At 42.1% G+C, this 15,920-nt stretch overlaps 1 protein-coding gene across 1 annotated transcript in view; it reads right to left on the bottom strand.

Moving 5' to 3' along the window:
• FNDC1 (fibronectin type III domain containing 1) overlaps positions 1-15,920 on the bottom strand; it is a 152,121-nt gene that overhangs the window by 27,935 nt on the left and 108,266 nt on the right. The window contains exon 13 of the mRNA XM_054978357.1: positions 12,783-12,938. Within this exon, the coding sequence (XP_054834332.1) occupies positions 12,783-12,938 (156 nt within the window). The remainder of the gene's footprint in view (positions 1-12,782; positions 12,939-15,920) is intronic.

Raw genomic sequence — 15,920 nt, 5'->3', positions numbered from 1 at the left:
GATATCCTTCAAATCCTACATCCTACCGGGCACTCTGATTGGACTGATATATTGCAAGTCTTCTCCCAGCCAAAAACATTGAGGGAAACATTCTGGTCCACGCCGAGCCTCCGTCCTCCCTCAGTACACCACAATATATTCCTCAAGGCACTTTTAAAACTTTGGGACAGATACCCTCCCGGCTATATCCCGCTTTTCAGTACTCACAGCCCATAAGGGCATGCCCCACCAGCACAATATAACAGCGCTACGCTCTTGGGAAGACTTAAGAGACTTAAGGTTGCTAGACGTAGCTACTAAGGACGGTATCATAAGCAGGGTAGAACTGAACAATAAAGTGGGCAGGGAAATCCCTTGGTTCTTCTATCTCCAACTGAGATATCTCCTAAATGCACTGGATATAAAAAGCATAATGGCCAAACCGATAACTACACTTGAAACTCTTCTAGACTCCCGATCACTTATTCGTAAAGGCCTCCTGTCAAAATTCTATCACATACTGATTGATACCAAAAAACCAAGCAATGAGGCACTGTTGAACAAATGGCAACATGACTGCGGGACAGAATTATCACAGGAAGATAGAGAGCAAGTTTGGGCATCTGCATTGATTAATTCCCCTGTCACCAGTGTGAGACTCCAAACCTACAAGCTTATCCACAGATGGTACCTCACCCCCCAAAAGCTAGCGAAAATATATCCTGGCAGGTCTTCCCTTTGCTGGAAAAAGTGCGGAGGGCAAGGTACTTTCCCGCATTGCTGGTGGGAATGTACCTATATAGCCGACTTCTGGCAGACGATTCTCCGTGAAATTTCTCGTATTACAGCTTATGAGATACCCTTACGCCCGGAACTTGTTTTCCTAGATCTCTGGAAAGATTTGGCAATTCCCCAAATAAGGAAAGATTTGATCAGAACTCTCTTGGTAGCTGCAAAAAATGCGATTGCACTCAGGTGGAAATCGCACTTTCCACCCAATCTTGATATATGGTACAGAATGGTGTGGAATCACCTTATGATGGATAAGATAGCAGACAGAATCAGATTGCTGCAGAACCCCTCTAAAACTACACAGTTTTATTCGAAATGGTATCCTTTCTTGGACTTTCTATCCCAGAATTCATGGCTGGTCTCTAAGCTTCCCTATTACACGGTTATAAACCCTGAGATTTGAATTATAGGCTTGTTATGTAATATACTAGCTTTGCTTGTTTATCATTCCCCCTACAAAGCTAACGCCTACCTTGTACTGTATTTGAACGTTGACAAAGGTGGACACCTCTTATCTAACTTATCCGTGCAAACTGCTGTTATTACTCTCTTGCTTTAGCTTAACTATGTATAGCACCATGTTATGTTTATGCAGTTACTGTTGTTCTTGTTATATGTTATATGTTGAAAATTCTTTAATAAAAAAAAAAAAGAATATGGAATCCTTTGCATTTAGTCTAGCAAGCATAAATGCTCTCCTATATATTGGAACAGTTTTAAAAAATCTAAGTATGGTAAAGGAGCCTTTGGATAGGAAGAGTACTGAAAGAACAAAGCCAATAAAGTACACTTTTGTTTTTAAACACAGTAAATTGAACATTCATTTCCTGGACTTAGAACTTGTATATTTTCCTACCATTTGCTACAATTTTCAAACCTGTAAACCAATGCCATCTGGAAAGCAGCTAGAATGGTATTAGAATTGGAAACCACCAGCATGACAAAAATTCATTGCAACTTAGCCACAGTCTGAAGATGTCAATAGAACAGAGAACAATGAGCCACTGGTGCATTTTTTTGTGCAGCTTTACAAAGCTCAGAAGCAATGTGTGATTAAGCCAGTACTGTCGTAAGTCAAGGATAAACAACTTGTCCCCCTACTCAGCCAAATCTAGCCCCTTAAGGAACCCTCGCCCTCCCATAATTTCAGCTCGGGGGCAAGGGGGTATGCGGTAGAGCAGGGGTGGAGCCATGCAACTCATCAGTAGTCCAGGAAGGAGGGGGATTAAGTGTCCTATAAGAATGAGCCCAAGCTACTATTCTGAAGGCATAAGTATCAAAGGGGGATTTAAAATCCATAAGAGGCAAATATAGAATCCTAGGTCTGATATTTTAAAAGAATTCTGGAAGGTGGGAAATCGCAGCCTCAACTTTTTGGCTGCAATGTGCCACACAGCAATCACAGAAATGCTCACCCCTTTATCTTTTAGTCTACATAAATTTTGGTCAATCAATAATTGTATAACCAGAGAATATTTGTCCATTACCCAAGGAAAGGGTCCCACCTGAGGAGAGATCATGTCCTTTCTCCTAAGCCTAACACCCTCCAATCTCAAGTTTCTCCATGACAGTAAAGGAGCTCTTTGCACAAGAGCAGGGCTGTTCTAGTAGGTCCCTGAAGATCTTATCCACATACCTCTCTCTCCCCCTCAGCTTCTCCAGTCAATAGGACAGGAGAGACATGTTGGGGGAGATATTGCATTGTATATCAAAGAGGGCACAGGGCCATATAAGATAGAAAACATTATAAGAATGAACTCCCTGAGATAATTGTTATGGATAGAGATAGTAGGCTCTAAGGGTTACTTAAAATGGGGGGTGTACTATTGCCAGCCTTATCAAATCCTTAAGTCTGATCTCAAGTGGAGAAGGGAGATGACTAAAGCAGGTAATGTTATGACACTGGGTGACTTCAACAACTCCACATTGATTGAGTAAACATGTGCTTGAATCATGCTGTAGAAATTAAGTTCCTAGACATCATAAATGACTGTGTACTGGAATAGTTGGTCACAAAGAGTCAAACAAAATGTGGTGGAATCCTCATGGCCACTGTAAGGATGCCATTGTCTTTTAAAAGAGATTTTATAATGCCAAGAGGGCCTGATCCTGATCAAGCCAACTCCAGAGCAATTTTTCCCCTACACCCTGCACCACTTCAAGCAGCTCAGCCCTGAATGGTTCTTGAGTTGCCGAGTGATTCACTGAGACCTGAAAAAGATGTCTTCTCAGTTCATCCAATTCAACTAGTTTGATGCAAGTATGCCAGAGAGAAGTTAAAAGCTGCATGCTATTCTTTACCTCAGCATGCCCTTATGCCAAACCAGCTAAGCCTGAGAGAGGGCTTGCCTTCTAACGGATGGGTGAGATATGCAACAATGGAAACCATTTAGAGATGCTTAGATAGCTAGCTCTCAAGTTTTAGATAGGCAGTTTTAATAGCAACAGATTTTTTTTTTGTTCTTAATGTTTGTTGCCAGAGAAAGAGTGACTCATGTTCTGGAGACACTCCCTAACTAATAAACTTATCTTTTATTTAGCTGAGTCTGGAATTCACGTCTTGGCCATTTCCACAAGGCTTACCTTCCCTTGGAACAATACGAAACATCACGCAAGATTGGGTTTTCTTGCATGAGAAAACGCGATCTTCCGCTGGTTTTACGTGATGTTCCAGGTCATTCCAAGGGAAGGTAAGCCATGTTGAAACGACCCTAGTCTCTAGGTACACCCCAGAAGCGACCCCTGAGATTGAAGATCCTACCTAGCCTTTGGGAAAGGAAGAGATTTTGGTCTCACACACAAAAAAGGAACATGTTCTGCCTGCCTGATTGCTAGAGTGTCTGTGATCATTGCCTAGAATTTGGAGGTGACGTGGTGGGTCCTCTATAAGGGAACTTCACAAAAATGAAAGGATTATTTAGAAGAACGTTGAAAGGGAAAGTTAAGATATTTAGATCCCTAGAGGATGCTTGGAAGCTATTTCAAACCACGCTAATTGAAGCCCAATTTCCTTTAGTAATTTACAAGAGAAGCAGTGTACTCCTGATTGGTCAGGATCAGTCATGTAACAAATATCAGCAGCACTGACCTCACCCTAGCTTCACTATGTTTACCCACAATAATATCACACTCACCACGTGAACCCAGATTGGCTGGAATTGCTCAAAGAAAGACAAACCTAAAGAGGAAATGACATCAAAACTGCAACAACAGTAAACTTATCTTTTATTAAGTTAACAGGGACCCTTTTTGTACCTTCAAAAGCATATATATATACCAGAAAATGTCCTCAGGTGAACATTAAGCACAGCTCTAGAGAATATATATATCCATTGTATAACAATAAAAAGTTCATTCAAATATAGCTCATGAATTAATATGCAAATTTTTTATCTCAAAGGTCATCTTAATATTGAAAGAAGATTTACTACTAACTTCTGGAAATATTTATTCAGCAATGCATTTAGTTTATCTTTTTAGTTTTGTTAGTTTTGATACCCTCCAGAGATTTTCCAGCTTATGTCATCTATTTAATTGCAGGCCCTGACAGCACTTTTTAGCCTAGATTGACTGAAAAACACTGTCAGTGAAATTAGAATAACTCTGTGAACTGAACATCTAATCAAAACCTTGTCAAGCATAAAAACACATCATTGAAACCCTTTTTGAAAATGAAACTGTTAACATTACCAGGCACAGTTAAGGTTGCCAACTCTTGGAAGGCACAAATATGGCAATGTCAGGTGATCAGTGAGATTAAGGGATGAAGCTAGGGGTGGGGTGGGGGTCAAAGGATGGAGGCTAGGCATGCCATATTCTCGCCCTCACCTGCCACTCCCACTCACCTTGCTGGTGGAGGGGAAGGCATGGGAGGAGCATGTGTGTGCGCTCCCCCATCCCTGCTGAACTGGCCCAGCATCTCCTCCATTGTGCTGGAAAATGGCATCATTTTCCAGCATGAAGGAAGAGCCACAGAGTGAGCTAAAGCCAAAAATCGCCCATGTGGAGGCTTCAGTCAGCCTGGTGTTTCACCAAAGCCTCCAAACGAGTGATTTTTAGCTTCACCCACAGCAATTCATGCTGGAAAATGTCATTTTCCAGCACGAGAGGAAATGCTGGGTGCTGGACCCCACTGACATATTGTGTCTAGATGGGTCCCCATGTTCTGTGAGCATGGCTATTTTCTTCAGGAAACTGTTGCCAAGGTGTATACTGTTCAGAATACATCTTTTGCTTATGACAGTCACAGACTGCTGAACAAAGTTACCAACTTTCAGATGGAGCCTGGAGATCTCCCAAAATAACAACTGATCTCCAAACTACAGAGATCTGTTCCCCTGAAGGCTGGCAGCTTTGGAGGTTGAACTCTGTGCCATCAACATCCCGTTCTCTGCTGAGTTCAGTCCCCTCACAAACTCTGTCTTTCTCAGGATCTGTCTCCCAAATCTCCAGGAATTTCCCAACCCTAACGCACAGCAGGTTTGCAGAGGATATTTTCATGGGCTTTGTGGACATAATAAAAAAGAAGCAAAGATGTAAACCCCAAACTAGCAAAAGAAAGAGAATTTATTGGTTCAAATACACTGCCAAATGCTTTTTTAACAAACTTCCTTGGGGGCAAACTTTGCATCTATTTCTAAAGGTAACTGGCAGATTCTCTGCTGCCCTCCTGTTATACTGTTTGTACAGTAAAATTTCAAAAGTGAGGTAAGATTTCTACTTTCTGCAGCTGCAAAAATTTCAAGGCATACATATTTTTAAAATGTGACTTTTTATGCCAAAAGTTCAGTTTAAAGGACAGCTTCCCTTCCTTCATTAACTTTAATGAAACAAATATCTCTTTTTTCATAAACCAGGAACTCGTATGTTTGTAATTACAGCCAAGAAGGAGAGTGTTATGCACTTAAAGTAATATTAATTGCTCTTTGTTTTTCTTCTCTTTTCTCTCTCATATTTCTGTTAAGAAAATCTTTTTAAAAACTCAATTCTTCTCTTTGTAGCCTTTTCCTTTCCAGGTGGCAGACTATAGAGCAGAAACATAGCAATAAACACTATGAAAGTCACTGGTCCACATGAAACTGGAACAACTTCAAAACAGAAAGTGACTCGCTAGACACAGAGTAACAGTGGGGGTTGGTAGAATGATTCGTCCCACCTGGACTAGCTTCTATATTATATTATATTATATTATATTATATTATATTATATTATATTATATTATATTATATTATATTATATTATATTATATTATATTATATTATATTATATTATATTATATTATATTATATTATATTAAGAGGCAAAACATAAATTAATATAACAATTTCTCTCCTGCAGGGCAATTTTACATAGAAAATTTGCTACGTGATGTGCTTCATCCTTCTCAGAAGTAATATATGATAACCTATTTCTTCCTTGCCTGCTGAATTTTTATGTACCATTCTGGGAATACTATTAAACAAAAGTATTGGCATTATTGCTTTTTGAAATCAGCGTTTTGAGTGATTCAGTTTTAAGAGTGAATGAAAATATAATATAAAAAAGAGATGTCTTGCAATGAGACCAACCTCCCCCCCCCCGCCCCCATCATATTTCTGGCCAATTTTCACATAGATTTGAAAGAAGCTCCAATTGTATTTCACAATGCAGAGGTGGTATTTATTTAGGAGGGACTGTTAAAAGGGTGTGTTTGACTAAGCAAACACAGTACTTGTAAACTTCAAAATGTAAACACTGAAAATCAATTTACTACTGTATATTTTTGTAATTCACAGCTCATATGAGCACCATTTCAGACATTACAATCATATGTACTGACCTGATATTTTTAAAACATATACCTAATAATGTAAGTCAAACACATGCAAATGAGGCACATTTTGTTTAGAAAAAACTCTTCTCATACATCATGGTAAAAACAAGAGGTAAAAGCTTCTTATTTGGTTGTGCCCCAAATCCAATTTATTTTAAAATGTGGTTCTCTGGAATAGTCAGTGTCCAACATATTTAAAACTCTCTCAATCAGTGGGAAAGTTAAACAAAGAGATGGCATTGCTACAAAAGCTGGACTTGGATTTTATAACAATCACTTTTCCTTGCTTGAATGTTCCCTTAATGAAACCACAGAAATGTGTTAGATACAGACACTATGCTTAAGGGGCCTATTTGGCCTTATTTTCTTACCCCTTTGCATGGTTGTGTCCAGGAGCACCCCAAAGCTCTTAACTTGATCGACTATGGAAAGTTTAACCCCATCTAAGTTTCGTCAGTCAGCACCAGCCAAGCATTCTGCCTTCCACTTTTTTTAAAATTTATTTTTTGATCAGAGGTTCTTAACCTTTTCGGCAGTCTGCTGAAGCCTATGAATCCCTTTTCAGAACAATGCTTTTAAATGCATAAAATAAAATATATAGTATTATCAAGGGAAACTAATTATATTGAAATAAAGTTATCAAAAAAAAAACCCTTCTCATCCAAGTTTATGGACTCATCCAGGTTCACAGACCCCCTGAAATCTATCTTAACCCCTGGTTTAGATTAAGCTTCAGTATGTTACCCTCAGCCTCCTCGCCAAAACCTCAGACATGGGCTCAGGACCTGCACAGCTTCTATGGAGGTTTTGATAATGAGCTATACCCTTGGGTGTCATCAGCAATCAGCATACTGGTGATAACCCAATCCAAAGCTCCTCATGATCTCACCCAATGGCCTTACACAAAAATTAAAGAATACTGGGGATAAAATGGACCCTTGGGGTACCCCAACATCAGGTCCCAGCTAGCTGTTTCTACCTCTCCTATGTAACTCTCTGTTTCCTAACAATAAATGAGCAAAACAAATGGAGGGTGGTCACTTATGTCCTAAACACTTAATTGCAGTCAGTCCAACAAAATATCATGGGTGACTGTATCAAATACTGCTTATAGGTCTAATAGTATCAACAGCTGTCTTTGTTCAGCTGTAAGCGAAGACAGTCAACCAAGGTGTCATAGCTGGCTGGAGCCAGGGAAGCTCTCTATAGGCTGCCACTACTCTGGTACAAGTTTCCTCGGAAGGGCCCAGAGCACCCAACCAACCCCTTCTGTTTACTCTTTCCCAGTAGGACTGATTTATTACATGACTGAATGAGGTGTGAGGACCCAGGTAGAATAATAAAGAACTTTATTTAAAAGTTTTATTAATAACTGGTGTTCAGAACTTTGTAAAATAAAGAGAATAGTAAAGGTTGATGAATAAACAAAATAACACACCCTAACATGTCTAAATAGACTGTTCTTAACTGTCTCCTGGCAACTGGCTTCCAACTGTCTCACCCCTTCAGGATGAGGGATCACTCCATCTGCAGCAGCCTCTCCTCAGCTCTGCTCTGAAGGAGCGAACACCTTCCCCCTGCGGTGCGGCCTTTTATCCCTTCTCTCAGGCACCATCTCCCTACTTTCCTGCTGGTGCAATTTCCCCCCAAAATCCCCTCTTACCCAATCACAGGAGCCCAAGGGAACCTGGGAAATGTAGGCCCTGCAGTCACTTTAATGCAAGCTAGGCCCAGGCTCATAATAACACAAGGACGTAAGTGCTGTTTCAGTACTGAATCCTGGCCTAAAGTCAAACTGAAACAGGTCAAGGGCAGATATTTTGACCCAAAATGCCTGCAGTTGCCCTGCCACAACCTGCTTAATTGCTTTGCCCAGAAAGGGGAAATTGGACACATCCCTCTTATCTAAAGGTGACTTCTTAAAAAGGGTATAAACAACTCCCTTTAACTGAGAAGAAAGAGTGGCATATTAATAATATTAATATGTGTGGCATATTAATAATCTTTCCCAAAACCTAACCCAAAGGTTTTAGCATCTTATTCCAGCAGATTTTTAAAAGCCAGGATTGGTAAGGATCCAGTATGTAGGAAGTGATCTTCACACTCTCAGCGTCAGTCAGAGAAACCAAATTGAAGAAGCTATCCACAGAACTCTATTTATTTACTTTCTTAATTTATACCCTGGCCTTCTCCCCAATGAGGACCCAAATTAGTGTACATCATTCTCCTCTCCTTCATTTTATTGTTCAACAAACTTGAGAGTAAAATTAGGCTGAGAGCATCTGACTGGCCCAAAGTCACCCAGCAAACTTCCATGGCAGAGTGGGGATTCAAACTGGGGTCATCCAGATCCTAGTCCAACATTCTAACCACTACAGGATCTGGCATACTGACAAAAAGTCACTATCAATATCCCTAGCACAGGATCTACTCCCAAATTGGCATCTAAATCAGATCAGATCAGAGAGATGTTACTGGCAAAGAAACAAGCAAAATTGTCACAGTTAATTTCCAAATCAGAAGAAAGTATGTTCAAGGCTTAATGTCCTCTGTGCTAAACAGCCATAAATAGTTTTGCTGGACAAGATTTAGCCAAAAACAATGGTAGCAGAAGATAAAACATTCTTTTGCTGCAATTATCCACCCCCCACATCGCAGCCTTTAAACTGCCTGCATAGTATGTTCTGTCTGACTCAGTGCAAGATTCCAACAATGGCACTCCCCAGCCTCTTCATATCCCCAAATTTCCTTTCCTCTATTCCCTCAGGCTGAGTAAGGTTGGAGATGCTTGCTAGGATACTAGAAGAACATTCAAGCAACCATTAAGTCAGTTTTAACGACAGATCTTCAAACAACTGATCAACAATAAGAAGTATAAATTGTTTATACGAAGTAGAAAAGGGAAAGAGTCCAGTAGCATCTATAAGACTAACAAAATTTGGGGTAGGGTATGAACTTTCATGAGCTACAGCTCACTTCTTCAGATACCAGCTGTGGCTCACGAAAGCTCATACTCTACCCCAAATTTTGTTAGTCTTATAGGTGCTACTGCACTCTTGCTCTTCTCTACTGCTACAGACAGACTAACACAGCACCCACTTTTGTAAAAAGTGCTTGAGTTACATAGGTTTTCCCCCCATGGTGCTTCTTCCCATTCCCTTCCTGGGGGCGGGGGATTCCCTGCTCCCACCCTCCACCCACCGCCCTTGCTTACCTGGCTGGCGGGGGAGGCATGGGCCATTTTGGGCCCGATTCAGCCTAGTTTGGGCCCAAAATGGCCCAAATTGGGCCACTGCCAGGTGGAGGAGTGCTCCTCCCACCGCAGCAGCCTGTTCCAGAACAATTTGGACCTGATCCAGGCTGAATCGCCCCCCCATGGAGTACGGCAGCGCTCCCGGGGTGGCCACGGCCTGCATGATGATGTCACTTCCCGGAAGTGACATCAATTGCACAGGATCAGGGGTGCGCACGCATGCGCACTTTGCGTGCACAAAGGAGACAACCACAAGTAGGAGCCATGGCCCCCACCTCCCGGCGGGAGTACAGGGGGGCCTGGCAACCCTATCTTCATCGTTTCTGGCCCTATACTGCATTGATTTCTCTCCAGAGTTCTGCATGCACTGTCAAAATACCCCTGTTGAGTCTCGAAATAGCTTCCCAGACTTTTTTTGCATTCTGCATAGGAAAAGGCTGCATCTGATTCAGAATCAATCTTTCTGTGGCTTTTCTCCCTGCACACATACCCCACTCCCCCCTGCCCCCCAGCAAAGTCAAACTATGGCTTTTTTAAAGTGCAGAATGCTTCAATGTGAGGCCTGGCGCTGGCCCTGACTGTTGCCCTCCCCTCTCCTTTTTAGTGCATTCTTTTTTGGTGGTTTTTTAAAAAAATTAAACAGCAATGTTGAAACATTGTAACACTGTTGCCTTTCAACCCCTCCCCCTCAAAATCCTAGTAAGTTTCCTCAGCTGATGAACTGACAAACCTGACACGTTCCCCAGAAACCCTGCACCAAGAACAGGGCATTTTTCTAGTGCAGAATTACAGAGGTTCAAAACAGATCTGATCCTCATGGATCAAATATCCAGAAATCCCAGTGTAAGCGTGAATGCAGAAAACAGGAATGATAAACTTGCCACCAATTTTATCATTAATATATCTAATTCTTAACGTGCCCCCACTTGTAGATGCTTAAATTCAAAGATAGGGGGGCACAGACAGACAAGACAGATATTTCTACAAACCTGAAATAAGATTTAGGTTTGCAGAAAAATCTGAAATCTTCCCCCCCCCCCAAAATATGTGGGTTAAAACCCTCGTAAATGACAGAAGCACCATCTATAGCTTTTAAAAATGAATGTCCTCTGCTGTAGCTACTGTAGTGATTGCTAAGCAACCACAACAATATTGCCAGCCTTCAAGCCTTAGACTATGTCAATAAAGGGCAGAGGAAGGGGGCAGAACCAGATTTCCAGAGGTATTTTGGTCTTTCAGAGAGGACACATCAGAACCAGGGCTTCAGTGTTTATTTCCCTTATATGCTGCCACTATTTAGTCAATTAAGCTCACTGATCGTGACTGGAACATTTGATGTTTGTGTATGTGTTACTTCCCCTCAGCCAACAACTTCTGGTCAACCAAAATTAAACAGAAAAAAACCCACTTTTATTTGCAAGATGTATAACATAGGAGTGAATTATTAAAACACATAGAAACATTGCTGTTAAGAGTTGAACTTATAACCCTCACGCTCTTATAACTGTGGATGGTTACAATATTATATAACAGGTGTCAATAGCCAGCTATTTCTGCTGCTTCCACTTAGCTGCATAAAATCCTCCTCCTCTTCTCACTAACTGTCTTAACAGATTTTCAATTGTCACAAGCCCCAGAATTCCATTAGCTCTCATTGGCTGTTCCTCACGAGAGGCAGAGCTGAAAATGGTCCTGTCCATCACAATGTCACATCCAAGCCTGCATGCTTGCTACAGTTCAAGAGGAGTCATTCCATAAAATCCAGTGTGGTACAGTGTTTAGTTTCAGATTTGGTTCTGGGAGATCCAGGTTTGAATCCCCACTCTGACATGGAAGCTCAGTCTGTGACTTTGGGTCAGTCACACACGCTCGATCTAACCTACCTCACATGGTTGCTGTGATGATAAAACAGAGGAGAGAAGAATGATGCAAACTGCCTTGGGTCCCCACTGGGGAGAAATATGGAGTATAAATGAAGTAAATAAATAATAAACATAGCTGGAAATGGTGGAGTGGGAAGGAGAGCTGAAAGAAGATGGGTGGGATAGAGAGAAGGAAGTGGGGAAAGGGGGGTATGGATGCTGCAATGGGGAAAGAAAAGAGGAAAGACTTTGGAGAGGAGATGAAAAGGAAAAGTGAAGCCCCCCCCCCCACAAATCCTTGCAGGTTCCCCACCATACAACTGAGCCCCGATTGTCCTGGTGACTGGCACCATGCAACCTGGCCAGAGTTTTCCTGGGGATAGGCTGTCAGGGGGAGGAAAAGAGGGAAATCTCAAGACAGATACAGGTGGGGCATATAAAGGTAGGTCGGTTGGTCACTGGGAAGGAGAGAAGGAAGTAGGAAAAGAGAAGAGGTTATAGGGTCCTTCAGGGAAGGGAAAGAAGAAATAATGGGGGAAGGGAAAATGAGATGTCCCTCACGAGTATTTGTAGATCTACTTCTTGTTCCTTATAAAAGGCTCTCAACCATCAAGTTTTCTTTCAAGGCAGATAAATAGAGCAATGCACAGACAAGACAAGAGTTTCTTCATATACAGGAGATGCTTCAGGCATGCAGGAAAAATTACATCATAAAGAAGAAGGAAAATATGCTGATGAAGATAGAGCATGTTTTTAGGAGGAATGGAATGCCAAGGACAATTCAGAATCTGTTTAGAGGGGGTGGAAAGGGGAACATAAGTTAACTCGCATGAAAAAGGGAGCAAATCATTCATCCAGTGTTTCAGGAGTCAGACTGGTGTTGAGGAGGCTGCTCCTACATTACAGAGCCCTATCACTATATCCCCAAACAGCTTCATATGGTGCTTTAATTTCTATAGGTAAGAAATAAAATGCAATCACAGATGACCAAGTGAACTAGCCTTTTCTTTGATCCTGAATGATAAGTCTATAACACAGGAGAGAATATACTTTACTGCTCAGAAGAAGCAAGTTTTGAACTTACCACTAAAGCGTTTTTTCCCAGCAGCATCATATTTTGACAGAGGATCAGAACCAAAATCACTGAACTCTGGAAAGCCAATTTCAGACAATGCTTCTGTGGTGGTAGTTGTAGTGGTAGTGGTGGATGGTGGCAAAGTGGTTTCAAAAAACTCATAATCTAGGCAAAAGAGATGGGAAGCATCAGTTCTTATTAATATAATATAGATTAAAGAGTGCAATGTTTAAAATGCCCCGTGTAATATTCTGCATCTAAAAAGTTTGGATTTTATTTCTGCTTGTTAATATGGTTTTTAAAATATTTGTTACTGTAGGTTTAAATTAGGGCCGACATTCCCTGGTGGGGGCAGTGGATCCCCCACTCTCAGCCTCAGCCTCCCTCCACCATTCACCTGGAAGATGGGGGGAAAGGAGCAAGGAGCCGGCGAGGGAGGCAAAATACCTCATGGGCAAGCCCATAACGAGCACGCTCCTGGCAGGGCATGACTATTTATTTATTTGATTATATTTATAGTCTGCTCTCCCCGTGAACAGGACCAGAGTGGATCATGTTGACAAGTACAATATAAAAGATAAAAACAGGCAGCATAACAATAAAATCTATGATGATATAATTTAGTAAAAACACAGCAGCGCACATATTATACAAATCCCTCAACATCAAAAGATCCCATAGGGTGGGGTGGCCAGCTGCCAGATGCATCGCAGACCAGGGGGGCAAGGACCTCCTTATGGCAGGAGGCCAATTGGGTGGCCCACTTGCCTCAACCACCATATGCCAGGCAGAACATCTCTGTCTTCAAGGCCCAGCAAAAGTATAGTAATTCTTGCCGTACCTGAGTTTCCAGACAGAGAATTCCACCAGGTTAGTGCCAGTGTCAAAAAGCCTATGGCCTGGTTGAGGTGAGATTAACCTCCTTGGGGGTGGGAAACACCAGTAGATGATTTTCTGCTGAGCAAAGTGCCCTCCAGGGAATACATGGTGAGAGGCAGTCCTATAGGTAAGCCAGTCCCAGTCTGTTAAGGGCTTTAAAGGTTAAAACTAAAACCTTGAACCTGATCTGGAATTCCACTGGGAGCCAGTGCAGCTGTTGCAAAACTGGTGTTATATGTGACTGGAAAGGAGTCCTGGTCAAAACATGCACCACTGCATTCTGGACCAGTTGCAGCTTCAGAGCAGGCCCAAGGGCAGCCCAGCATAGAGTGAGTTGCAATAGTCCAGCCTGGAGGTGAGCGTTGCATGGATCACCGCAGCTAGGTTGTGGGCTGAAAAGTAAGGGACAAGCTGCCTGATCTGGCGGAGATGAAAAAATGCACACATGGCAACTGTCATGACCTGGGCCTTCATTGATAAAGAAGTATCCAGAACCATGCTCAGACTCCTCGCCACTCGCACTGGTGCAAACGGCACCCTGTCAAGGCCCGGCAGCCGGATCCCAGAGCCTGAGAGTCCATGGCCCAGGTGAAGTACCTCTGTTTTCATAAGATTCCGCTTCAGTTGTCTCTGTATCAACCACTTAGTTATGGCCTCCAAAGCTCTGACCAGATTATTCAGGGCGGAGTCTGGCCATCTGTCTATCAACAGATAGTCGGGTGTCATGAGCATACTGATGACAACCCAGTCTGAAACTCCGCACCAGATGGGTGAGGGGGGTGCATGTAGATGTTAAATATCATTTGGGGAGTATCACCTCTTGAGGAACACCACACACTAAGGGGTGGCAAGGCAAAAACTGCTCCCCAAACACCATCCTCTGTCCCTATGGAGAAAGGAGACCAGCCACTGCAAGGTGGTCCCACGGATCCCCATGTCGGCAAAGCGGTGGGCCAAGTCACTTCCAGGAGTGACGTCATAGTGTTGGCCGCGGGAATCCTCCTGTGCTTCGCTTGGGGCAGATTTAGACCCCAAATGGGCTGATTCTTAAAGAATTGGCCCGGCATGAAGTGCAGGAGCATTCCCACTGCCAGCACAATGTCACTCTCATAAATGATGTCATCGTGTTGGCACCAGGAGTGGGTGTGGAAAATGTTCTCAGTAAGCTCCAGGTCCTTCCTGGAAGGTGGGAGGGTAAGGGGACCTGGCAAGCCTAGTTTAAATGCAGGCCTCTGTGGAAATGAGGAGGGGGACTGGATGGATAAATGGAGTCTGTTCTGATTCAATGGTAGTGGTACTCTAATGGGCAGGGGAAACTGGAGTTTTTAGGCAGAGAGCTAAGGGAAAGGTTTTCAGTCAGTCTTTTTATATCTCAGAGAAAGATTATTCTGACTAAATTAAGCAAACTGTGTGGAAGCCTGAAAGGGGTCTCCTTCTGTGAAACTCAGTGAATGTGTGTGGAGTTCTGAGAAATTCTGTCTAAATCAGTGTATGAGCCTTGGTCAGTCTGATTCCACACACGTTGGATAATGCACTTTCAATGCACTTTATCAATAGTTTGAGGTGGATTTTTTGTTCTGCACACAAAAAAATCTGTTCCAAATGATCTATAAAGAGGATTGGAAGTGCATTATCCAACGTGTGTGGAATCACTCCATATTTCAGAGAAATGTTAGTCTATCTAGGTCAGGCAGCTGTGTAGAAAGGCCTAATTGAATGTATATCTGTGTAGATGAGATGAGGGTTTTATCAAGCTTAAGAAATATTCTGAAATCAATTCTCTGCACATACGTGCTTATAAATAAATTCTAGTTTTAAGATCCTTTTTTATTTCATAACCACCCTCATGTACTGACTATAGTGTCTAACTACCAACAAGCCTTCCTATATTACCAGTTAATCAAGGAGGTCTAGGGCGAATGCCTTTGGTGGCAGTGAAAACCTTTTGAGGGAGTCAGGAAGGCAGCAATATATAGGTCACACAAACAAAAAAGGGAAGGTGTTCTTAAAGTAAAAGCCTGGGTAAAGAACATCTGAAGCCCTGTGTGAGTGGAAATAAAAAGAGTCTTCATTGTGACCCAGAGGAGTTAGCCGTGTTAGTCTGTAGTAGCAAAATAGAAAAGAGTCCAGCAGCACCTTTAAGACTAACCAATTTTACTGTAACATAAGCTTTCGAGAATCTGTGATTCTCGAAAGAGAACTGTGATTCTCAAAAGCTTATGCTACAGTAAAGTTGGTTAGTCTTAAAGGTGCTACTGGACTCTTTTC

This window comes from Eublepharis macularius, chromosome 1 (assembly GCF_028583425.1).
Source record: "Eublepharis macularius isolate TG4126 chromosome 1, MPM_Emac_v1.0, whole genome shotgun sequence".
Lineage (NCBI taxonomy): Eukaryota > Metazoa > Chordata > Lepidosauria > Squamata > Eublepharidae > Eublepharis > Eublepharis macularius.
Note: the sequence above shows the minus strand (reverse complement) of the source record. Positions and strands in the feature narration are given on the sequence as shown.